At 41.4% G+C, this 26,136-nt stretch overlaps 2 protein-coding genes across 3 annotated transcripts; both read right to left on the minus strand.

Moving 5' to 3' along the window:
• Positions 1–1,023: 1,023 nt before the first annotated feature.
• On the minus strand, positions 1,024–3,577 carry LOC147448599 (uncharacterized). The gene is made up of 4 exons (XM_086521169.1): positions 3,498–3,577; positions 3,265–3,345; positions 3,019–3,192; positions 1,024–1,419 (listed from the first exon to the last, which is right to left on the minus strand). The coding sequence occupies exons 2-4, from the start codon at positions 3,273–3,275 to the stop codon at positions 1,107–1,109; spliced, it is 498 nt and encodes a 165-aa protein (XP_086377295.1). The 5' UTR covers positions 3,276–3,345; positions 3,498–3,577; the 3' UTR covers positions 1,024–1,106.
• LOC147448600 (U1 snRNP-associated protein usp106-like) lies at positions 3,368–11,980 on the minus strand. Of its 2 annotated transcripts, XM_086521168.1 has the most exons (15): positions 11,602–11,980; positions 7,410–7,462; positions 7,059–7,227; positions 6,889–6,952; positions 6,733–6,812; positions 6,502–6,652; positions 6,346–6,407; positions 6,177–6,236; positions 4,752–4,810; positions 4,547–4,628; positions 4,401–4,456; positions 4,109–4,315; positions 3,944–4,024; positions 3,801–3,864; positions 3,368–3,577 (listed from the first exon to the last, which is right to left on the minus strand). In XM_086521168.1, exons 1-14 carry the CDS (start codon positions 11,746–11,748, stop codon positions 3,834–3,836), a joined length of 1,302 nt encoding a protein of 433 aa, XP_086377294.1. In that variant the 5' UTR covers positions 11,749–11,980; the 3' UTR covers positions 3,368–3,577; positions 3,801–3,833. The 2 variants fall into 2 exon arrangements, with proteins under 2 accessions (XP_086377294.1, XP_086377293.1); XM_086521167.1 differs by having other exon boundaries at positions 3,368–3,864.
• Between the last annotated feature and the right edge of the window lie 14,156 nt (positions 11,981–26,136).

The raw sequence follows: 26,136 nt of genomic DNA on the forward strand, positions 1-26,136 counted from the left end.
GAACATTGGGTTCCTCGCAAGTGCCAAAGCACTTTTGACTATCCAATGAAGATGTGGTGGCACACTTTTGTCCAAGATCTCATCAATCAAAAGGCCTATAAGCCAAATGCAGTCAATTGTAGTTGTGAAAGTACTATAGGCAGCTTCTTGCTCAACCAAGATATGCATGAGTTGTTGAGCATAAAAAGAAAACACTAGTGGCAATCTTATGTCATAGCAATTAGCCCAGTCCGATTGTGAAAAGACATAAATTATCAGATGTGGATAGAATAGACCAAGATATATAGTGCCAAGGAAAGTATAAAATATCCACTCCAACATGGACCCTGGGTATGGATAAACCTACTCACTTGTGAAACTACACATTGAACATCTAGCTTTGTAATGCATACATAAACAAAGCAACCGAAATCTTTTTGATAGAGTGACATCAAGGTAGTCTTCAATAACATGAAAACTAAGCTTCAAACATGTCTCCATAGCAATGGCAATAGGCTTGCAATCTTCAAGACCAATCCACGCAACAATGTCTCAATGTGCTTTGATTGACACTCAAGGCAGTCGTGCTTCATTTATGTATGTTATCACGTATCTTGACTTACATATGTATACATACAAAGGAGATTTAGAAGAAAGACCACCACAATACAAAGGTACAAGAAATAATATTTAGGTAGAATTTTTTGTGTGCTTAGCTCATGTCCTGATTATGATTATTTGTTCTTTGTAGTTAGGGTTAAAGTTCAAGAACAAGGCTATTTTTTGTCGTGAATTTCAACATCATCTGCAATCTAATCTTAAGACTGAGTCTCATTGCCTCATTTAGAACATTGGGAAAGTCCACTTGCACATAAGTACACTGAGGAATGCTTTCATGTGGACTATTATATTACCAATCCATGGAATATTATTCTATTAAACATTTAGGTGCCCTATGGAATTTATGTAGAGCAGAGAATACTCAACAAATTTAGCACGTTTAATAAGTATCAGTTCGAAGAAGTCTCTAGATGCTTCGGTTTGTATTATACATATTACATTTTGGAATACTTTTGTACAGAAACTAGTAGGGGGTACCCAATCATATTAAATCATAAAATCTCTCATTAGGAAAGTATATCCACCTCCCACTGGATCACAAAGAAGGCGTGAGAAAACGCAGGAGGCAAGCACAGTTTGTGCAAAGAGGCAATGAAAGAGGCAGGACAGAGGTGTTTTGGTGTGGGTGGGGGAGGTTTGCAAAGAGGGAGTCGGGGCCCATCGAGAGCATATTTTTTTTTAATGAATTGAGCAATCCTTTCAAAGCACGAGCATGGTTGCCCTCGTGGTATACAGCAGCGCACAATGGTGGATCGGCGTTCTGTGTGAGTTCGCACACATCCATCCACTTTTATGAGGGTGTAAAAGCAATCCTCAATCCTGTGAAAGTCCAATGAAGCGAATTGGCAGAAGGAATCATTGACCTAATTGAATAAAACAGGGAAGCTGCCAGTAGAAGGTTCACACCGTGCAATATTTGTCTATTGCACATTTAAATGCCCTATATACTTGACGTATAAAACATTTAACAAACTTAGCAAGTTTTGAGACTAGTGTTGGTTTGAATGGTTGAATGTGTAGTAGTTTTCTAGATAATGATATGGTAAGAAAGTCTTGTGCATCAAAATGGGAAGGCCAAGAATGGCAAACATCCACTGCTGAACCTTCAAATTGCTAGTCAAATCTCACTTCTTAAAGACATGCAACTCAATATCTGCATTATTGTCATTATTTAGAAACCAAAATTTCTTGTTAAAAACGTGGAGATCGCATATTTCTTCACTTCGGAATGCTATTCCCGACACATGCCACCTTGAAACCTTTCCGTTCCAAGTACATCAACAGAACTTAGGCTTCTCAAAAAATCACCTGACCATTCATCATGTTTTGCAAAGATTGCGGCCTTGGGCCTGGTGATTGGCTGAGCTTGTTTTATAAAATGTTTCAGGAAGTAAATTTACTTTTGGTGCATTATTCAATGTGAAAGCTTATACAGAAGCTCTTAATAGGACTTTCATTTCAGCATAGAAAACAATCCCGTTTTTCAATTCATAGCCCCAAGGCGAGCAACCCTAACAACTTGCATTAATCTTCGCAAGACGAATAAGCACAGTTCGTAGAAATTAGATGCCATTAAATTTTAAACAAGTTAAATGATGAGCGAATGACACGACATTTAAGAATCCACTTTCTTACTAGTATAAGTAGCGTTGCATACATAGCAAGATGCACCTTGGCTGTGGTTGTCAATCCTACTACTCATTCATGGACAAGATGGGCTACAGCCAACATTTGACGGTCACAAATACTATAATTCGACGTATTTTCAATCTAATCATACACATCAACCTGACTGCACCATCACTTACACTATTACATTCAGGTGATAACAACTGCAAACAATTATTTTACCACTCAATACAAGTCATTAAGTAGGAACCACATGGATTGAATCCAGGTACACATGACTTTTCACACCGACATCTGCTAGCTGACAACACAGATGGACAGCAGTTAAGACGCAAATTTGCCAGTCTTTCTAGGCATCAAATCTAGCTAGATCTTTCTAGTTCTATGTACAGTACAAAGATCCTTCTCACTGAGATCTTCCCAAAACCTGAAGCTCTTTGCCACTTTTGTCCAAGTCTAAAATAACCCTTGAAAAGTGCAAAGTGACGAATTTGTCCAATCAGAACGGTTCTTGAATTTGACTTCTACTCTTCCACAGTTCCTTGCCCACACAATTAACGCATTTTGAAAGATAGGGAGTAAAAAGGGGCCCATGCCCACTGAAGATTTTAGGCCCATCATTTCCAACTAATCCCGAACGATTGAATGTTCAGATGGATGCTTGCTTATGCTTCAAGCTCAACTTAAAGATCATTAAGGTTATAAATAACTAGATACCTATTAATCTTTCGTAATAAATTAAAAAAGTAGTTGCGGACGCACTTGATTTAGACTAAACTTGGAACTTACATTGCCCACACTCCTTTAGAGGCACGCTTTTGGACATGAGTTGAAGAGAGCGACCTGGGCTTTTGCAGAAACCTGTTAGGCGCTTCCAACCCTAGGAAGATTTCTGGGGGATGGGTCAAGGATGTAGCTGGATCACATGTTGGATCCACCACCTGGCTGTTTGTCCTCACCTGCCTGTAAATAATGATATGGAAATCGACATTACATACAGAAATGGAAGGCAGGAAAAAAGAGGGGCCAACGCACCTACAGCACATGCTACAACCAGAATTTTAGTTTGTTTGTTGGAAGCCGATACGGGTTCTTGAAGAAATCAATTGAATTTCACTACAAGGCACACAATCCCCTGTAACATATAACATGTGTGCGTGTACGCAAACGAAGTTTGCAAAGTTCAAATACACTCTTAATAGATGTGTCCTAGAGAACCAAAAGAGCTATGCTATCTATCTAGCATTTACATGGAAGTTGGCACTTACAGATTCACAAAGTGTAGTGGCCAATCCTCAAGTTCTTCAAGCCCGAGTATAGCTCAAGACAATTACAAGTACTGCGAGTACTGGCAAAGAAAAACAAGGACGAGTCTATATTTTACTGCCCATGAATAAAGTGGTAGATAGTCAAAAGCCACCGAGAATTCCCAAAGCACATATTCAAAAAAACAAAATTGAGCTGAAGCTGAAACATGTAAATTTATCCGCACTGGCACTTTGATATTGGAAACAGCTAGTCGGAATGGATAAGCTTCTTAGCCATGAGCAATAGCCTTTTGAGAAACTCACTAAAATGCAGAAGCAGGCACCCCTCTGCTGTCATTAACGTCGATCATATCTGCTATGTGAATCCCTGCAGCATGAGACTCCACTTGTCAAGAGCTTTACACAGATAATGATACAAATGTTTCAAGATCATGCGACATACACACCGGTGATACTCAGATCGTTCTCTTTCTCTATACCTCCCACTTCCGCGATCTCTCGACCGAGACCGTGAGCGTGAACGGGACCTGTTCATGTAGTAGATTGACAAGATTTAGACTTAAAATTAGCAAATTCTACGTAAACTGATAAACTGGATCCGCCACAATCACCTTCTACCCTCCCGCTCACGGGTTCGATCACGTCTTCTATCATGATCTCTGTCACTGACAGAGGATCCTCTATCTCTCTCTCTGCTGTGACGATCACGAGTTCTGTCCCTGGAACGATCTCCATCTCTTTCCCGATCATATTCGTGTCTTTTATCTATATCCACATCATGCCTCTCTCTATCCTTGCTTGTACTTCCATCCACGTGTCTGTGCTTCCAAGCAATACACACAATTAGAAGCGTATCTTTATCGTGTCAGCATAAAACCACAACATGCAACGAAAGTAAGAAACCTGTCATCGTCACCACGATCAACCTTGCGGAAGTTCCTCAGCTCTTCCTGTGCAGCCTACCAAAACAAACAGCACAATCCAATCAAAACCCACCAGCCATCTGATTCCATAGCACAACTAGCACAGTGCAGCAACTCAATATTTACCTTCAAATCTTCCAACTTTTCGCGAATCTGTATGTAACCAAGGTGAAGTTTTCCTCCAAAGTGGTCAGCAAGGCGCCGATCACTATCTCCCAAAAGACCAAAAATCAAGACAACGCAAATACAGTTGAAAAACTACTATTGTAAAGCAACCTCAAAGCTCAGACTTTTAGAACAACTGAAGCCTAAAGCAATAAAACATCCATACCTGTCATATACGCTCAAAAACGCACCGCATATATCACAAACTCGGAGCTTTTGGTCAGTCTGCCACAAGAAGGGAAACTTTAAAAGAACCATTCAAACAAAACAGTTCACCACAAAGAATCATTTCCCAAAAAAAAAAAACATCACTGCACACTTTCCACCTAGCAAACACATCAAAAGTTTTTTTTGGCCCGTAGGGCATATTCCAAGCAGCGTCACAACAATAGCCTTCAAGGACAGTAACCTCCCACCCCCTCCCAATATCCCTGTGGATCCAGCCATGCCTTGCAAGCGACTCTGAAAATTTCTTGCATAACTGATATCAAAATATCTTGCATCAGTATCAAATGAGATCGAAGGAGAGTTTCCAGTCATCAATTGAGGGCCCCAAAATAGTCTACCCTTAACATACCAAAACATTGGGCATGCAACACAACCACAAGATGCAAGCGGTGGGCAAAGGATAACAAAACTGGGAGAAGAGGCCACTCCAGGTGATCAAGCAGAAGTTTTCTTGTGCAAAGGATAACAAAACCGGGAGAGGAGGCGACTCCAGGTGAGCAAGCAGAAATTTTCTTTTGGTATGGCGTGGATAGAGCTTTCCATGAAGCATGAAACATAAAGCTCTCAGACAGATCCCAACAAATTCATTCAGTGGAAAAACCTGCCAAATCGTAAGACTGCAGCAGACACACTCATGTATCAGCAGAACAGTACCAGGGAGTCAGTAAAAGAGAGATCACTGGGAGACCGCACGACAAAAGTGTGGGGCTCCTTTTGTGGCAGCTTCAATATGAAACACAGAATGAGTGATCATGGGTTGCTTTTAATCCCACTTTTTACAAATTAATCCCGCTTGTAACTGTTTCTTTTGCTTTTTCTGTTTATGGTGGATTTGCAGATTACAATTAGAGTTTCTCCGGGCATGTCGCATTGGTTCATGATGCATGCCTCCAACCCTAGGAAGACCTGGTTTGAAACTATTTGCATCCACTATCCTTGGGAGATGATTAAAACTGAGAAGATGAATGTCAAAACATCAATGACGCTGCTTATAACAAAAGGTTCCAACCTTGAAGTCAGACAATTAATTGCAAAAGATACCAACCCCTACACAAAGCAAATAAATGAGAGGAACCCTCTATAGCAGGTGTAGAAAGGCAGATAAATAATGTGGACCCTTTTATAGTGGGTAGCCCATATACCTTCGCCCAGTAGACAAATAATGGGGAACCCCCCTATGACACCAAACATGCAACACTATCACTGACCACTTATCAGAATTGCACATAAACCTTCCCTGAAAAGCCAAACCCAATATTCTCTTTGAATCCATACCTACAATATCCATTATCAGAAAGAATAACAAAAAAGGCCTTCATCACCAAGTCTCTGAGTGCTAGTAGTTCTAAAAATTCACACTTACAATGCGAACATCTAAAGCCGCTTGCTTTGCAGGGTCTGTCAATGGCTCTGCCCGTACCAACTGCAACAACAAAAAAAAGAACCAAGCTAACAATAGAACGAAAGACATACGCTAGACAAGAGAACGAGAGAAAACTTTGGCGTCTCCTGACATTGAAAACTTGACTCACCTTTTTCAGTGCATCAGCCTCATTCATGAGTTTCTGCGCTTCGTCGACCCTTCCTTCCTCACCTAAACAAGAGAAAGGCAAAGGGACCTTAGAATTTGACACGTGACCTAAAAACACAGCTAGATGGCCGTAAATAAAAAATTAAGCACCACTTACCAAGTTCTTCTGCCATTTTCAGCTTTTCTTTTATCATCTCTTGTGTCCGTGCATCAGGAGCAAGAGGTAATGGTGCCAAAGGAGGAGGTGCTTGAAGAGGCTGGGGCATTGATGCTCTATCCTTGTTGAAAGCATCCAGTACAGACAATGCCTGACATCATACTCAAGCATACTCGGTCAATAAAGGAACCAAATGCCAGCTCTCGTTAGATAAATTTGCACGTGCAGTACCTGACGATCAGCTCTTTTGGCCCTAAGCTCCTCAACGTGTTCCATTATTCTTATCTTATCATCCGCCCTCCCCTCAAGATCTGTAGAACATAACCACCTCTTGAAATATAAAATTGGGATGTTTCATAAATGACTTAATTTGAAACAATTATATACCCAAATATTCAGCTTCTTTCAGTTTCTCCTTAATTTGCCTGCTGTATTCAGCTGCTTCTGGAGACTGCAACAACAGAAAACGAAATTAAGCAAGATTGCAGGTCCCTTCCAAAGGCTGCATTGAGGAGCATTCACTTAACATCACACAAGCAAACAAACTTTCCCCTGACCTTCGTAACTTCAGAAACTTGAATTGCTGTAGCTGCCTTTGCATCTTCTGCTTCAAGTCGCTTTAAGGCACGTTGAATTTTGCGATCACACTCCGAAATAAGCTTCTCAAGAGCCTCTTCGAGCTCTCTATCATAATTATCTTTACCTTTTGCTTTTGCTTCGTCGTATCTTGAAGTAGTCAAAGGGCAAACCAAAAGCAAGAAGCACCTAGAGACACTCCTTTCAGATTTCTAAGTGCCATACTGTACAGACAGAACAGCTTACTTGAACGTTTCAGCGAGCAAAAGGCAAATTTAAAGACGCTCACATTCATAATTGGAACTAAGCTGCGCCTTGACAATTTAGGATACTCTTTTCGCAGCTGCAACGAATGGATCTTTGTACACGACCCCAAGTCCATTTTCTGTAGGAAGATAGCAGAAATTAATAAGCGTGCATAGAGAAATGTCCACAATAAGCATTTGTAAACACATCACAGCCACAGTACCTAAAGAAAGGCGCAACATGCAAAAAGACATAGGAGTGCTTCACAACCAACACAAAGCATGCGTCTGTCGCATAGACAGATACCAAGATAGTCCCCCCAGATTCCTATGCAAGTTCTAACTCATGAGCTGTGATAGACATATAGCAACTAAAATACGCGTATTTTATTTAGAATACGGGGCATCCCATATGAAAACATACAATACGTTTCATAATGTTTTCAATTCTAGCCCTTTTTTTCTCAGAACATATTCTATTCTCATGTATTTTGCTAGTTGATCAGGTGTACTTTAGAGCTTCATGGTGCTTGTTTATGTATGCTATGGTTAAACATTAAGAGTCATTGAGGAGGTGCATGATTCGTTTTATTTGTCCTTATTAAAGTATCCTATCTATAAAAGTTGTTTTTTATTCTCAAAAATGTGTGCGTATTGTACGCTGGTATCAAGCTTCCCGTCCTTCACCTTGGCTGCTATGGATAAACATCCAAGAAACAACACAACTATCATCTCCATCATGCATAGCACTAATATTCAACAAACATGCACTAGACAGCTGTAGATTCTACACACAGGCTGACAAGAGCGATCCTCAACCTAAGCGTAGCCTACAGGTAACAGCCCATGCATATCGACCTGAAGAAAACACAATCCCAGGCTACGGCACCTCCAGCAGGTAGAATGTCTGCCCAATACAGAAATTGTTCGTGCTAAACAATAAACTTGCCACATTATCAAAAAATCCAAGCAGTAACTTGAGGTTTGAAGTGTTTTTTCTAAGGTCCCAAAGGTCTGAACTTGTATGTCATGTAGATTTTTTTTTCTTGCATAAGCTGAAACAACATTCACAACATAAAGACGTAAATTGGATGGCATGTTAACAATACAATTTAAATCACACATGTTGAGAATTGATTGCGAAATTGGCCAAAGAACAGCTTTACAATCCAATCATAGGAAGGCCAATCCACCTTTCAAGCTCATCTGACTGCTGACCAAATACTGAAAAAATAAAATACCAAGATCCTATAGAAATAGTCTTAATTACAAGCATCCAGGTGACAGCTAACATCATTATCCACACGGCAAATAATTGCCCACCCTTATATACACAAGATGCAGCCACAAAACAATCAATCTCAAGCTTAGCATGCATCCACAATTTAGGTTCCCCTAGCCTACAATCGACTCGGCACCATTGAACAGACGATCGTGTATCCACATGAAACAAATGGCCTCCACCCACGACACACAAATAGTTCTTTGCCAAATGGCTGAATAGTTGTAGTAAAATGGCTAAATGGTTGGGAAAATTCAGGGTGCTGACTGACTATCATAGAACAACTTCAAAATCCAGTATCTAACAGAGTAATGCCTACATGGCAACCCCAATGACAAAGTCTATCACAAACTGTTGACCGGTCAAGCCACTGAAGAATGGAGCCAACCTGCATATCCCAGACCGAGGGGCCTAAACCCTAGAAGCAGCAGAAGAAGTTTTACCAACTTGCAAAGTCTTGCCAGGTGGCCTATTTTAAAGGCTAGTTCCCACCAACTTATGGGACCCCGTTCGATGGGGCCCTACTATTCAAATAAAGCAGGACCCACTCACACAAAAGAAGCATCAAAACGTGATGAGGTGGCAACTGTACAAAAGACCCGAATATTGCGCTGGCATGATGACGTGGCAAGCTGTATGGATTGTCCCAGATTTTGGGCTGACAAACTGTACGGATTTTGAAAATTGTGCTGACAACTTTTGTGCGCCAGCTTTTGGAGCAGTTGCTTTTGAGTTTGAAGCTATTCATGTGAACTACTTTTCAAGGCCAAGGACCTTTAAAAATGTACAGAGGGCTCGTTCTCTGGCACGCTTCATTGTGAAGGTGCAGAGCACAAGTATCGGCATTGTACTAAGTTCAAGCAATATAAAGAAATATTGAAAGGGGCGCCAAAGGTTTGGGGCCAGTGCTCTCTTGGGGTGCCACTCCCCGTCTCGTGTGTCTTCTATCTCTTTAATTCAGTTGTTATTTGAAGTGCTTAAAATTGTTCAGTCTGTTCTTTTCCGTTGGCACGTGGTGTCCGTCTTGTGACAAAGTCAATGCACAAAACTGCAAAAGATAAACTCAACCTGGACTGATAGAATCTAAATGGATGCAAGAAACACCCAAATTCACCTACATAGGATAGTGCAAAGTATAGACCCACGGCAACCATCCGCAAGACAATACAACCACCAGCTCCATCATCCATATAACTGATAGATATAACAACATCCCCACGAATGTCATCAAATATACTAGGACTCAATAAGAGTCATATTTATTACAAACTTCTTCACCTCAAAGGAAACACCAACTTGTTGACTCCTTGCACCAATCCGGAAGACCATATAACCATAGGTTCCATCAAGGGTACCAATAACAACCAGCTAAAGATTTCAACGTCCCCACTAAATGTCCTTGGTGGATGTAGACTCTAGAGCTCGATATCACATTACATACTCCACAGACACGTCACACATACCTATTGAGTCCAAATCATTGTAAAGGTCTGTATAAACCGAGGATGTAAGGCAAGCAATATGCTTTACAAAGATAGAACTTGATTTCAAGAAATCATTATATTTTTCGAATTCTCTCAGCTACTAATATTATTTCTCAAATGCCAATAACCAATTGCAACTTCATACACCTACACGAGGCACCTTCACCGCTGCAATTGAGCCATGACCACCTTACTTGTCAAAGCTAAAAAAGGAAACTACAAGTTGTAAACTAATTGCCTGATCCACAAGGCTATATAAGTTTGTCTAGCCATTGGCTCCATAACAAATACAATTGAATAAAATTATGGCATCCCACCATCATCAAATGCCCAATAGTGGATGTAGAGCTAAATATCAGTGCATGCTCCCCGATCCACCCAACCACACAGGTTCCCATAAATACAAAGCTCTGTGTAACAGATTTTGTCGTGGCTCTAAGAATGCAAGCACCAGCAAACCAAATTACTAGAAATCCTAATATTGTCCTCTTTGTAAATACAACTAATACTTATATTTTTTCTGAAATACCACAAGCAACACTTACCTTGACTGCTAAAATTGAGCACCAATGGCTCTACTTGTCAAAGTTGTACAAGATCGTTTCCACACTCATGCAAAAAGTGTTTTCTCAAAGGAAAATCCGAAATTCCCAGATCGTGACAATCACACGTACACTTGATTTCGAAATAGGAAAATCTGAATTTTTATAGAAGCTTAAAAATGAGAACTCATAAAGCTTCTTTAGAGGGTTGATGTTGGTACATAAAAACATCCCAAAGCTTTTGCTGACTCATGATTGTTACAAACCTTTTGGACCGGCAACCAAAATCAAACATGTATATACCCCTTCATATAAGATCCATAAAAGCTGACCGTACAACTAAAAGAGGCATGCCAACCTGGCAGCAAGCAATACAGAAGTAACTTTGTTTGTATTAGTGGCCTTTTTTCAATCACATATAGGCTAACTGCCTCAGGTATGAGTTTATGCTTCCCAGCTTCCATTGTCTGCTGGGCCAGATTCTTGCAATAACTTACTTTATGCAGCATACAAACCAGGCCAATAGTTTTACTAACGAAATTGTTGGTCAAAGAGAGCAAAATCTTAGGGTTCTTTCTAATATCCTTGCTGAAGCTCCTACAGAATGGTGTAGTCAATAACTAATTCCAGCTCTGCATTGTTTCATATAGACTCAAGAGCTAACACACAAGCATGCACGATCAAACCTACGTAGAGCTAGATTAAACAGGAAGAAAGTGAGAACACATGTGAGATGACTCTCAGAAAAACTGAGAGCTTTAAAGGGAACAACTTTCCTGCAGCTAGGTACATAAAACAGAGGCCAAAGGCTACGACACATTCTCAGGAAACGAGTTGAACCACCCAGGAAAATATGTTGAGCACTCAGCACATCAAAAGACCAAACATCCATACACATCAACAAGAGCCGCGACAACAACAATTTGTGCTAGGACAGTCATGAAGAAGAAAACGGACAGAAAAGGGCGCACCGTGAGTTGAAAGAGGTCGTGAGGGCACAGGCCGGCTGTGTAAAGTCGACAAACATCTCTGTCGTAGTACTTGCGTTTCACAACCTGCACATCTCCATTGCGGTTTGCTCCCATAAGAGAGTCCAGCTGCTTCCTAAACGCATCCATGGCGCCTCCAAACCTGTGTTCCGCGAGCTAGGGTTCTTCTGATGCCGATGCCAGGCAGTGCATGAAAATTCAGTCGCGAACGCAGAGATCTTACTTTTTGCCTCCTCGATCGATAAATTCTACATAAATACTTGACCTATATCAACCTCTTGCATCCTTACCACTAATACTATATTCTCAATGTGAGAAGAAGAAGAAGAAGAAGAAGAAAAGAGTTTTAACACTTTGGGAAACTATCCCATACACTCAGTCACTTTGCCTTGCTATGCCTACACTTTGGGAGAACTTCCTCACACTTAAGAATGCTTTCTTCATGTATGTGCTCACACATCAGAAGCGCTTTCTCCAATTTTAGGCTATTTAGTTGTTGGGCAATACGACATGTGTCTATGTTGTGCAGTTTTTGAGTGGTTGGCATGATTTAATAGGGCATGAGCATAGGAAAAAAGCTTGCTTGTGGCTATTTTGCATTGTTATTATGGGTTGCTACTTGCTTTTTGTCACCCTATTATGGCAAGCTGTTGGATTTAGGGTTGCAAGAACGCACATGCAGCTTGGAGAAGATGAAGAAGATTGAGGCACACAACTGAAAGTCTAATGCTGCTTAGTACGCAAGTAGAAAGCTAAGTTAGCCCTAGAGTGATGGAGGTATATACAATCCATGGCGGAAAACAGTCCTAAGTGCATTCACACACATCACTACCACATATATGGTAACAAATCTCCCTTGGGAGTGATGTGGTGAATGAGAGTTGGCACCTAGTGTATAGGGAAGTGCCATGCCGTGAGGACATGATCAATCCACAAAGGGAATCGAGTCCAAAGCTTTGCGGAAAGCTTTGAACTTCTCAAGGCAATGCCTTTGTGAATAGATCTACAGGGTTGTCATGTGTCAACACATAAGCCAAGTTGATCTCTCCTATTGAGAGTCTCTCCCTAACAGTCTGAAAGGCACTAGAACCATTGTGCATGTAAAGAGGGCTTGTAGGTAGGGTCCAATTTTGCTCCTATTTAAGGACTTCCTTTTATCCCTAAGCTTTATATATGCCTTTATTTTTTCGAACAAGTACGTATCCCAACTCATTAGAAACCCTTTTTCAGAAGACCTTATAGGAGCATATGTCTCTTTTTACATATGGTAAAGTTTAATTAAGAGGCATACACACTCGAGTTTTTTGAAGCAATTCTATGTCCTTCAATTGATAATAACATCGTGTTGTAGCAAGGTGCCCAAACCCTATTTTTATCTTAGAATTCCAAATTGCTTCCACCCTCCATGTGCTTACTATGAGTTTAAAGATCGTTGCAACCAAGGGCTCTGAAATCTTTTGATCATTAATCATTATTCCTTTGGTGCTCCTGATATTTTCAGCCACATTATCACGGCAAGGGTAGCTATACCCCTATGGAAAATGGTTCGTTAGCCAAGGTAGTTAAGGCCAAGGCTGTGACCAGTGCCATTGGTCCAAGGGGTGGGACTCGGTGCCATATTGGAGCATTGGTGCTATATCGATTAGTACCATCATCGATTGGGATCGAGCCCCAAGCAAAAGAAGAGATGAGGTTGACCCCTCAACCAAATTCAAGAAAATGCTACTTCTATAAGGTCACATGGCATGTGTTACATTGTCAAAATAAGAATTGGTCATAGACTATTCCATGTGGAGCATTTCTAGAGCGTAATATCACATGTAGGAGTCGTGTAGGCATGAATAAAACCCCCTAAATATGCAAATTTGAGTTTGGATCTTAGATTAGCTTGTTCCAAGTAGTCATGCATGAGGTAAACAAGAGATGTCTCTCTAGCACTATATAAGCACACCATTGTAACTCATTTTAAGTGTTAATCAAGTGCATTTTGAGCATACACTCTCTCTTTTGTCTTGAGTAGTTAAGCAAGTAATTAGCATGTCATTAGTATGAATGCTAGTCTCTTTTATCCTTCTTAACATATGGATCAAAGCCCTTAGAGTGATTAATATTTATTAATCACCATTAAGATCCATAGGTTTTTCTCTTAGCCAGTTGCGTCTCTCACTAATTGAGTTCATATCTCCTTGGTAAACCCAAGTGACCGCTACCCTCCATGGTTAGGTAGGCTCAATTAGTGAGGACAGGTATCTTCTTCATTGCATAATTAGGCATCTCTCTTCGCAATAGGTACAATTTGTTTGATTTTCTATCATCACAAAAGATTCGATCTATTTTGGGTGAGAGCATCAGTCCATAGCTCTCTACTTAACCTTTCTAACGACCCCTTAACAGTCGGGTTTGAAGGAGATTAAGCCCCTCATCTCGTTGCCTAAATAGAGGTGTATATGTGTAGGATCTATGCTACACACCCAAAAATAAGACCCTGTTTTTGGAGCTACCACACAAGCAATCCACGTGGACCACTTGGTATAGCCCACTTCACTTAGGGCCTTTACCCCTTAAGGGGTCATGAGCTCAATGCTTTAATTTTAGAGCACGAGGTGGACAAATGCAAGGGGTGATCTTCAACTTTGTTAATCTAGTGGAGGTAGATCTGATGGGGCACTACACGTGCACGAGATTCTTTTGGAAAAGCTGCCAGACGTAATGCACGACTTCAAAATAACCCACTGCTTGCTTTGGGTCTGCAAGCTACCCTCCCATGAGCAAACCTTATTTCGTCGACAACACAAAGGTCCCAAGAACCTTTTCCCACCTCTAAGGGTCCCTCAACCTCAAAAAAGGGAGCTCTCACACGCAAAGAGAGCATCGGTGTTACTCTCCATTAAGCAAAGATTCCCACAGACAGATTCAAGGAAGAAAATACTTCATGGCACTCGACTAAAAGGATCCGACTTCAAGCAAATCAAAGGCAAAGGAGGTACTCACATTTCCCTCTCATGTAAAGGGTAACTTCTGTTGGGGTAAAGGCATTGCGCCTTTGCTTAGGGCCGAACGTCCGGTGTTCGACTGCCCACTGTATGTACATACACATATTCTTTATATACACAAAGAAAAAGAGCTCCTCACCACATTCTTGGAGGGTGCTTCACCCACACAGTGTGTCTTCTACTCTTCTCCTCCCTCGCACTCTGCACGCACCGCGATCGCTTCGGTACTTTGTGCTCTCACAAGTGGTATCAGAGCTTCGGTTTTTGCGTTGGTGTAGTGCGACGGTTGAGTCGACGGTCAAGCGTAATGATGGAAATAGATTCAAGAGAAGGGAGTATCTTGGCAACGTGTGCACATCACAGGTTTGCGAGTAGTTTTGATGGTGTACACGGAACGGAAGCTTCTATGTCGGCATTGTGTGCACACAAATTGCAGTGCAAGAGAAGCCAATTACAGTGCAAGAGAAGCCAGATTGTAGATCTAAGCTAGGCATGTATATTTAGCTTGTATAGAGCTTGTGTAGAAAGACATTGCTGAATTTTTCAAAGAAGAAGCAGGAGCAGGAAGGGCTAGAGTTCGTTTTTGTTGTTTTTTGCTCTCGAAATAGTGTTTTTTGCATATCTCTGTCATACAGAGTCGGATAGGTATGATCTAGGAGTCAGATAGGTATGATCTAGGAGTCTAGGTTGGGGTTTTGGCACATCCCAAACACAATGGTGATGTCCATTTTCTTAAAGTTTGATTAGAATTGTGCTGCGTTTCTGGGCCAAAAACGGATGTTTTTGGCATATCTCACACTCGGACTTTGATATATGTGATCTAGGACCCTATCCCGGGATTTGGCACGTTCCATCTGTACTGGTTGGATCAAAATTTTAAAATTATGAGCCCTGAATTCTTTGTAGCAGCCTGCACAACAACCTCGACATATGGAAGCTTGGCAGTTTGATTCCTACATTACACAGCATTGTACCATTTGCATCTATGGCTATGTATAGCACATTGTGGTGCTATTTGAGAGGGAATTCACATTGCTTTTGTGTATACAAGTGATGCTTTGAGATGTGACTTTTGGATTGTTACACATCCAGATGCGGTTTTGTACGCATTGTATGATTGTATAGGGCGTTCCAAAGAGCGGTTTTAGCGCGATTTTATGCAATTTATGCTATGTATGTATTTATGGATACAGCTTGAGCTAGGTATAACTCATAGGTACCAGGTTCACATGTATACAGGTATTTCAGACAGGTGGAGTTTTCCATAGAGCTACTCGTGCAGGAGTGAGCTCGGTTGCCATGCTTATGGTACATGTATGCCATATGTGGATTTGTGATTGAGACGGATTGGTCTCGAAGAGGTTTATGGGCTTTTTGATTATGGTCTACAAGTTTTGTCTTGATTTTCTCCATCGTTGGTTGGTGAGCGTTTAGTCACTTTTTACTTGGTGTATGACCTTTGTGGATGAGAGACCGAGTCTCTGTTTTGTGCATTACCAAAACGGCTTCATTGATACATTTTACGCATTGTTTGTGTTGCTGATTGTTTATGGCTAAGATGTTTTGAGTTTTTACTCAGTTTTCACGGGAAACTCTGTTGGATTTTTTCCACATTCTCTCCATGTTTTACTCATATCTTCAATTTTTCTCTCTGATGGTTTAGTGGTCGAGTGTTTGACTCCCATTTTGACAAGTTTTGTCAGGCTTGTATACTCGCTTGCAGGAGTGAGAGTTGCATATGCTCGTGTGATACAGACTTTGCCAGTCACATGTTTCATAGGTTTTTGCAGATTTTTGCATGCAGTTTATCTTGTGGGATGGTTTTGAGTGAGTTTTCTCACTACTTGCGTATATGGTTATGCGCTTTATGCTCGATTGAGTTGTTTATCCCAAATTGTATGCTTTCAGATACAAATTGTGGAGCTGATTTTATGCATATGTGAGCATTGGTTTTGATGTGTTTGATCATGATTTCCATGATTGTGTAGTGGTCGAGTTATCTCTCACTTTGTTGCCAATTTGGCATGGTCTATGGTTGAGCTTTTACTGGAGTTCTTTACTCAGTTTACAGGGGAGACTCTCCCTTATTTCTCGCCATAGTTTGATTTCTTGGCATCCACTTAGCAGACATGCGTGAGTCTTTAGAGTCTACAATGATGACTCGTGAGAGACGACGGTCTCGTAGTTGCCGATATATGCGTTGTTGGCATTGTGGTCACATATGGCATATTAGACGTTGTTGTTTCATATATATGAGGCAGTAGTGGAGATCTATGTGTGTTACACATGAGGTTTTGACACATGCTAGAGTAGTGGCTTCATATGTCAGTGACGGTGATGCCATGTTTGCCTTTAGCGTTCCTCCTGATTACACGTCTTTGAGAGGTGACACTCCTCCCCATTGATTACTAGACGAGGATACAATTTTCCACGTCACACCGCATTGTGAGTGGTTTAGCAGCTTCTCTAGTGGGAGCTTTGGTTGTCTACACTTGGCCGATGGTTCAGCATTTGACATTGCAGGTGTTGATGATGTTTGCTTGTCATTTCCTAGTGGTGCATCATATACGCTACGACATGTGCGCTATGTTTCTCAACTGAGATAGAGCTTGATCTCAGTGAGACAGTCAGAAGATTGTGGGTGTCAGACATTGCTTAGAGAGCACTCTTTCTAGATGCATTGTAGATCATTAGTGATTGCCACAGGAGCCCGCAATGGCTTAGTAAATCCTATGCATGTATCTAAGGTTCAAGATGGCATAGTCTCATTTTTGTCGTTGGCATGCTTTGAGCAAGAGATGAATGTGTCTCCTTCGTGGTGGGTAAGCTCTACCATGCTCACGACACAGAGCATTTAGCTGTGCAAGATGTGGTAGTAGACTTTGTAGAGATATAGGTTGTCATAAAAACTAATATCTAATTCTTCCAAATGATTTTATCATGTTAAACTGATCATTTAATATGGGGAAGTACCAGGGGAGTAAAAGCTAGAATATTGGTAAGGCTGCCAGACCGGTCTCTGCAGGGATCCAAAGGAGGGAAAATAGGGATCCAAAGGGAGACAGTCTGCAGAAGAGCAATGTGCTTCAATGGGGCTTAAAAGACCTAAGGTTCAGCTCCATTAAGACTTCCATAGGCTAAGGTTCCTATATTTTTATTCAATTGTCCAAAGGCCAATGTAAGGGAAAATTGGATGGTCATGGGAAGACTAAAAAGTCTTCCCACATCCTATCAAGGAGGAGACGAGCCATGAGAGTAGGGGATGAGAGAGAAACACACACACACACACACACACACACACACACACACACTCCAAAGCTCCCCCTTTACACAAAGGGAATATTGGATACATGTCACACTCCTAAGCTAGTTGCCCCCAAGCTTCCCTCAAATCCTATTGGATGGCCATAGAGGTGGACCAATGAGAATTAGGCTAGAGTAAATTTATTTTAATCAATTTAAAAATACTTGATAAAAGAACCAATAAAAATTAAGCTCCCTAGAAGACTATTGGACAGTCTACCAAGGGGTCCAATGAGAGTTTAATTGAATTATTTAATTACCTAAAGCTCTCACAAAAGGGGAAAGGGGGACACATGTCACAAGGCTAACAATTATGCTTCTGATTTGTGATTGGCTAAGCTTTACAAGGGCCAATGGGATTCCAGCATGAGCAAATAGCAAGAGGGTCGACCAAGATGAGAGAGAAGACAACATTCTACTCTAACGCATTGCTACACACACGCACAACTCATGTGTGCAAGAAGAACTCATCTCCTTCTCCAAGCATTGAGAAGTAGAGGCCTACACCAACAACTCTTGGCTATGGAATGCAAATCCAACCAAGAGCCAAGCTTCAATGGCATGCTCATCTCCTCTACCATGCTAAGTGATTATGTGTGGAGAATACTTCTTTCTCGTAAGATACTCTTCTTCCTCTCAATCTATCCTCATTCCCTACGAGCTCTCACCATTTTTGAAGGTGTGTGAGGTCTTAGGTCTAAGGCTAGGGACACTAGGTGTGTTTTTCAAGCATAATTTGGTGTATGAAGCTTTTATCTTCATTACACCAACTAGTTTTATCAAGGAACACAAAGATTGTATTGTACAAAAGTCTCCTTTGATGGGAGAAGCTATAATACAAAGCCTTTATGGAGGGGTGACCGGCTCCATGTAAATCGGTCCTCAACTGTTGTCAATTGTTCTATTTCTCTCTCTTTTCAAGTATTATCAATGCCAAATTAGCTAGGTTTAAATTGCTATGTTGCTTTCTCAAATTAAGTACTCTATCTATGCTCATTAGGAACTTGTTCTTAATGAAATGCTCACTATGTTATCAATTTCTACTACACACAAGTTACTAGTGCATTAAATGTTACATTGGTATCAGAGCTATGGGTTTCTCTTTTCTTGCTCAAGAAGAGAGGTCCTCAAGCTTTCTACAAATGGTTGGTGTTATTAATTGCAAAAGAGTAAGTAGAATAGGTCCTTGAAGCGCGCTTGCTTTATGCAGTTAACAGGGACACCGTCGAGAGCTATGGTCTTAATAATGGAGTCCTACGGGGCTTGCCTATGGCTTAACCATTATTGAGCTATTAGAAGCTTGACAGGAAATGATGTTATCTTGGCTCTGTTGAACCCTCTCTTCTATTCCTTGCAATTAAAAATATTCGAGCCACGGGTATAGATGCTTGAGTGCCTATCTTTGAAGGTAAAGAGGAGTAGCAACTAGGGCTTGAAGTGCCAAAGTACAAGTAAAAGTTTACAACTAAAATTTGCTAGTATGGCTGACAAAGGAAAAGAGATTGAAATGATGTTGATAGCTTTGATTTTGCTAATTAAAGAGAAACTAATGATGCCCCTATGCTTGTAAACTATCTTGTTTCTAGGCTTCAACAAGCCCTAGGCAACCCATCCCTCCAAGGTGAAGTGCTACAACAATTGCGCACCCATGGTATTCTCCAAACTCCCCACCAAGAAGAGAGAGTACCCAGGAAGTCTCCTAGTGAGACTTCCAAAAGAGGACTCTCTCCGATAAGAGAAGAAGAAGAGGATCCGTACGAAGGGCTCAAAAAACTACTACTCGATGACGCATCTCCTTCCCAAAGGAGAATCCAAGTTTCAACATTAGAGCCCCCACCGAAAGAATGAGAAAGAAGTGAGTCTCCAGCCACCTCGAAGGAGATGGCTCCACGAAGACGGCGAGCAAAACACCAAAAGAATGAGAAAGAAGTGAGTCTCCAGCCACCTCGAAGGAGATGGCTCCACGAAGACGGCGAGCAAAACACTCTCCAACACCCCCTAAACGGAGAAGACCATCGCATACTTCTCTACACCATAATTCAAAGAGGGACGAGAGAAAACAAGAGAAGAAAAAGGTGAGAAAGAGGTCACCCTCTTCTCCATCTTCTTCATCCTCTTCCTCTTCCAAAGAAAGTGATGGTGCAGACAAGGAGGAACAAGGGGAGAAAAAGGTCACCCTCTTCTCCATCCTCCTCATATTCTTCCTCTTTTGAAGAAAGTGATGGTGCAGCTCTTGAACCACCTAAAAGAAGAGGCCATAGGAAATCCTATGCCGCGTGGAAGAGGTCGTCCAGGCTCAAAAAGTTCAAAGAGGGAGGAAAGAACATCTCTTTCCTTACCTACAATGGCCCTTTTGGTGCTACGGACAAAGTCTTGGCTTTTATCCAACAATACAATGCGGCGTTTGGAGATGAGGGCTTCACGAAGTCCTCTAAGCTACGCCATGTAGCTATGCATTTTCAAAAGTCCGTCAGGCAATGGTGGTCTAGCCTACGGTGAAGCTCCACGAACATGGAAAGCTTTAAGAGCTTCCATTATGAAGCAGTTTTTGGCTACCGATGCCAAAGACAAAGTACTCACTGAATGGCGAACCTTGAATCTCTCTCCCTACGAATCTATTCACAAATATGTAGACAAGTTTTGGGATTTACATCTCAAAGCCATTGTCTTCAAAAATATGGATTTTGGAGAGCAAAAACAACAATTTTGTGTGGGTTTAACCGAGGATGGTGGAGTATGTTAACTCCCAAAGGCCATGCACCATATTTGCGGTCATACACCATACCATGGTGGCTTCACAAATCAACTTCCAACAAGGGGCTAAGAGAAATCTTAAGCCCATGGAAAACAAGGACTGTAACGAGCCTAAGGGAAAGGAAAACGTCCAAAAGTCCCAAAGGCAATGCCAACAATAACAAAGCTAAGGAGAAGGGAGTTTATAAAGGCAAAAATAAACTCTCTCCTGAAGAGCTAGAGCGTTATCAAAAAGATAACCATTGTTTCAAGTGCGGGGAGCAAGGGCATGCCTATCATGCTTGCCCCCACAATAATACACATAATGAGCCTCCTAGAGCTACCTTGGTCAAAATTCAAGAAGAGAATGCTCATCACAAAGGATCTCCTCTATGCCATGCTTGGGGAAAAGTAAGAGAACATGATGCTTTTATTCTCTTTGACCCTAGTTCTACTCACAATTTCGTATCCATATAGTTGGCCACCAAGCTAGACATCCAAGCCTATGAGATGGGAGATGTCCTACCTGCCCATGGTTCTTTCAGGGGGCAAGAAGCCTCAGTCACTCCCTTAATTGGGAAATTGAGGCTCCATGTCCAAAGTTATGTGGACAAGGAGGATTTTTTTATCCCTCCTCTCAAGCACGAGGATGTAATCCTAGGGGCACCATGGTTTGATCGCATGGCTGCCAATGTTAAATTCCCTGAAAGGCAAATCTACTTTAGGTTCAGGAAAAAAGATATGTACATAGATGCTAAGGAGTTCGGTAGTACCATACCTCTTGTACATAAGCACGCTTTGAATAAGTCAATAAAGAGCTCTATTTTCGTGTACATGATTTTTGTTAAAGATTCTCAAAATGAACCTAATGCTTTAGAAAAAGAAAATATAAACAATGAAAAGGAATTAGAGTTATCCAATTTCCTCAAGGGGTTCCAAGATGTTTTTATTGATGATATCCCTTGTGAACTACCTCCTAAATGAGGTAATGAAGACCATGCAATTGAACTTCTTCCAAGAAGTTCACCGCCTAATAAACCTCCTTATAGAGTTTTCCAAGCTCAACAAGAGGAGATTATGCGGCAAGTGCATGATCTAGTTGAGAAAGGCATGGTTAGGCCTAGCTCATCTCCTTTTTGTTCACTAGTGTTATTAGTGCAAAAGAAAGACGACACATATCGTATGTGCGTCAACTATAGAGCACTAAATAGGATCACTATCAAGAATAGGTTTCCCGTTCGACATGTAGAAGACCTATTTGATAAGCTACAAGGGTCGACCTACTTCAATAGAATTGACCTAAAAAGTGGCTACCATCAAATAAGGATAGTTGATCAAGACATTGTAAAGACCGCATTTTCGCACTACATGGTCTTTACGAGTACATTGTCATGCCTTTTGGCTTGACCAATGCACCAACCACATTTAACCGCTTGATGGGGAAGCTATTCAGGACTCACCGAACCTTCATTGGAGTGTTCTTTATGCTATCAGAGTGATTATGTGAGGAGAATACTTCTTTCTCGTAAGATACCTCTTCTTCCTCTCAATCTATCCTCATTCCCTGCTAGCTCTCACCATTTTTGAAGGTGTGTGAGGTCTTGGGACTGAGTCTAGGGACACTAGGTGTGTTTTTCAAGCATAATTTGGTGTATGAAGCTTCCATCTTCATTACACCAACTAGTTTTATCAAGGAACACAAAGATTGTATTGTACAAAAGTCTCCTTTGATGTTAGAAGCTATAATACAAAGCCTTTATGGAGAGGGGACCGGCTCCATGTAAATCCGATCCTCAACTGTTGTCAATTGTTCTATTTCTCTCTCTTTTCAAGTATTTTCAATGCCAAATTAGCTAGGTGGAAGCTATGTTGCTTTCTCAAATTAAGTACTTTATCTATGCTCATTAGGAACTTGTTCTTAATGAAATGCTCACTATGTTATCAATTTCTGCTACACACAAGTTATTAGTGCATTAAATGTTAGATAGGTAGAGTGGAAATTCTCTAGTGAGACACAACAAGTGTTGTCAGGGTCTGTGTAGGCAAAGGTAGAGCGGATCTGTGGGATGGGTGTTTAACTCACTCCTATCTTATTGCAGACGTAGTGAGAACCACGAATATAATTGTCCATTCATGGGACGAAGCTGACTTGACTAGTGCATTTAGGCTACAAGAGGTTGTCAATCTCTTGGAAAACAACAAACAACTTGTATCTAACTCAAGTTACACTCAAATGACAGAAATCACCAAAAGCTGATCGCTCATCAACAAACAAATCACATCCGTTACAGCATCAAACGACATCCAAATGTTACGGAACTTCTAAGTCATGTTTATAAGACCTAAGCACACATGCTTATGGACTCAAATCTCACTTTAGGTCAAGTGCAAAAATCACGATTATTAACAACAATGAGTTTTTGACCTAGTTATTTTCGACCCAGAATGCATTTAAATGCTTAGCAATGATGTCCCAATACCCCGCCTATACTTAGTTTTTGAATTTAAAGCTTAAATTCATACTTATGATGAGATTAGGCCACAGGTCGGCGATGCCAAAAGCTACGGATTACCATGAAATGCTTACGTTAATGCGTAGAGCTCTTACCTGCGGTTGCAACATAATAGACGCGAGTGCAATGTGACAACCGGGAGAGAGTAGGAAGCGAGAGAAGTGAGCGCCGTTAGCTCACACTGTGTTTCTATTATCAAAAACTTACAAAAATTGGCTTTTATACCTTAGCCAAGGTTTTTGTGGTCAAAACTAATAATCTGGGAGCTCTAACTAAAGACAGATTGATACAATCTGGAAGCTTGTAGCCCTGGCTCATCAATTACAATGTTTATCTAGAAAGTAGGAGTTACAATATTCCCGATTCCGTCAAAGTAATAAATGTTTTTACAATGAAAGCTCTGAAACATGGTATTCGAGTTAGTTTGTTGCTAACATTCCCCCCCTCCTCGACTGTGTCGTCCCTTGACACAGCTTCATGGGCTGAAGTAGTCTTTGGGTTGACGACTGGCGAGGCGGTCTTTCAGTGCGTGTAAGGCTTTTTCATATTTGATTCTCCTCTCTTTGTCAGGAACCTGCAAGAACTGCATGGTGACTTGGTTTTTAAGCTCAATGGTTGAGTAGCCAACAGATCTGGATGTTAGGTTGCTTATCACTGGCCCAAATATCTTCATTTGCCAAGTGAAGAAATCTGTATAAAATGCTTCCTCAAACGCCAACATATTGCTTGATGGCAAAAACATGCATCGGACATAGAAGCCATAAAGGACTTCTTCGGAAGGCTGGCCACTTAAGTCGTAGCATAGACCCTTATTACCTTCGAGGAATGACATCCATGGTGCTCCTGCTCTGGCTCGTGGAAAGCTTCAATACATGTGAGCAACATTCAAAAAATCTTATATAGCATGGCACATGAGAGGTCAGGAAGACTTTCGAAGAAAGTCATGGCGCCCGTTAGGGTTTTCACCATGTACTCCTCTGTTGGCCGGTCCCTGCTTTGGAGATGGCAATCTTGGATAGTTCAGCCATGTAGGCCACTTCTTTCTCAGTGCTTCATATGCTTGCCATGTCCTTACCCTTGGTACATGACAAAAAGGTTGGGTCTTTTTGTACTGCGGCAGGTGCTCTTGTGAACATAATTAGATATCATGGATTCTTGTTCAACCAGCTCTTTATGCACTTGGGGTGGACATCCTCTGTGCCTTCTGTCTCCATATCTTTGTATAGTATTTCTTTGACCTGTAGTAACTCTACTTTGATCAAAGGATATGGTAATGATTGCTGATGCCATTGTGCATTGATTTGGTTGGGAGTGAGTTGGGTGACATTTACTAAATGGAGAACTCTCAACTCCCAATCCATTGTTGCTTTCCATTCGACATCTGTATCTTGGGCAACCTACTCCTTGAGTACATCTTCTTAAGCTTTAGACATCTGGACCATGGGCACTTGCTCAACATCTGTGAGTGGTACCTGAAAATGTTCTTCTTCTAGCCCTTTTGTCGGCTGTGTTTCCATTTCAGCAAAACAGACTAAGGAAATTTATATAGTCAGTTACGCAGAGGTACATGCTTCTTCTTGTGTCTCTGGTTGTCCCTCTCTTAACAGCTGATTGACTCTTTTTAGCTCGGTTATCTCCTTGAGGAGTTCTTCTTCTCATTGTACCCACATTAGTGCAAGGTCTCTTCTCTGTGATTGCTCTTGCTTTAGCTCAAGATCCTTATTCCTCTTTTCAAAAGCCTTATAGACTTCATCCGTGCCTTTGATCGAGGTGACAACAGGATTTCTCTGATCTGTCTCAAAAAGGCTGCCTGATCATTGATCCTTTGCTCTGAGTATTATAGAGATGCATTCGCTACATCGAGTTGCACTTGGATCTTCTGTACTGACAGAGTTGTGGTTAGGAGTTCATTTGTTACCTCTGTTAGCTGTTGGTCTTTGGTTTTGTAGGCATCTGATAACTTGGTGAGAAGTTTGCCCAGCTCCTCCATTTCTTTTTGTTGCTTCTCCTTGGCTAGCTGGTGTTGTTCGGCTTCAGCTTTCAGCTCTTGGACTTGTCTTTGTAGATCTGAGATGACATTCATCCTGTCATCTAATTCTCCTTGTAGAGCATCAATGACCATTTCCAGCTCTTTAGCTTTAGCACTGCGGCTAAGTGTTGCTGTTCACATTTTTTCGATCATCACCTGCATCTGCTTGGCATATTCATTTACTTGCAGGATGACTTCATCGTTTGTCTCCCATTCTTCAGACTGTGTAGGTTGCCTAGATGTTTCAGCCATTTCAGCTTGTAGATCCTTGGGTGGTTCTGTGGTGGCTGCTTGTGGTTGCGGCGGGGGTTGTTCTTCACCTTGAGGCGTTGTGGTTGCCTCAGCTGCCTTTGCTTCTTGAGGCTTCGTGGATGCCTCGTCCGTTTCTTGTTGGGTGGTCGTAGATGGTGTGGCCTCTGTTTCTGTTGCTTTGGACTGCTCAAAATTGGTTGTTGCATGTTCCTGGTGTTCAGGTTCTTTTTCTTTGGCTTCCTCGCCCTCATTGGGTCTAACTATTGGTGAAGGGGGAGGGCTTGGCATTGGGTGGTCTGCCTGTTCCGTAGAGGGTGAGGTTGGTCATGCTGTGTCTCACTTTCTTTTGTTGCCTCTGCCTGTCTTTGTTGCTCTGCTGCATCTTCTCTTGCTTTCCTCTCAGCTTCTTGAGCTTCTTTTAACTTGAGGGCTTCTGCCTCTGCATACATGCGTTCAAGAAAGTTTGTGGTGCCCTCTGCTTCTTTCCTTGCAAGGTTCTTAGTTCTGGGTCCTCTGATCTCTTTTGGAACCCACCTTTTCGGGTCCTCACCTGCAGCTTGGCGGCTTCTTTCGTAAGTTTGTTTTTCTCTTTCAAACCTCGCCTTCTTTCGCTGAGGTTCCTCTTGGTGTGCAGCTACAACTTTCTTCTTCATCTCTTCTATTATGGCCCTTCTCTCTTCATTATCCGAGCTCT

Source organism: Adiantum capillus-veneris, chromosome 10, assembly GCF_014529385.1.
Source record: "Adiantum capillus-veneris isolate H3 chromosome 10, ASM1452938v2, whole genome shotgun sequence".
Classification (NCBI taxonomy): domain Eukaryota; kingdom Viridiplantae; phylum Streptophyta; class Polypodiopsida; order Polypodiales; family Pteridaceae; genus Adiantum; species Adiantum capillus-veneris.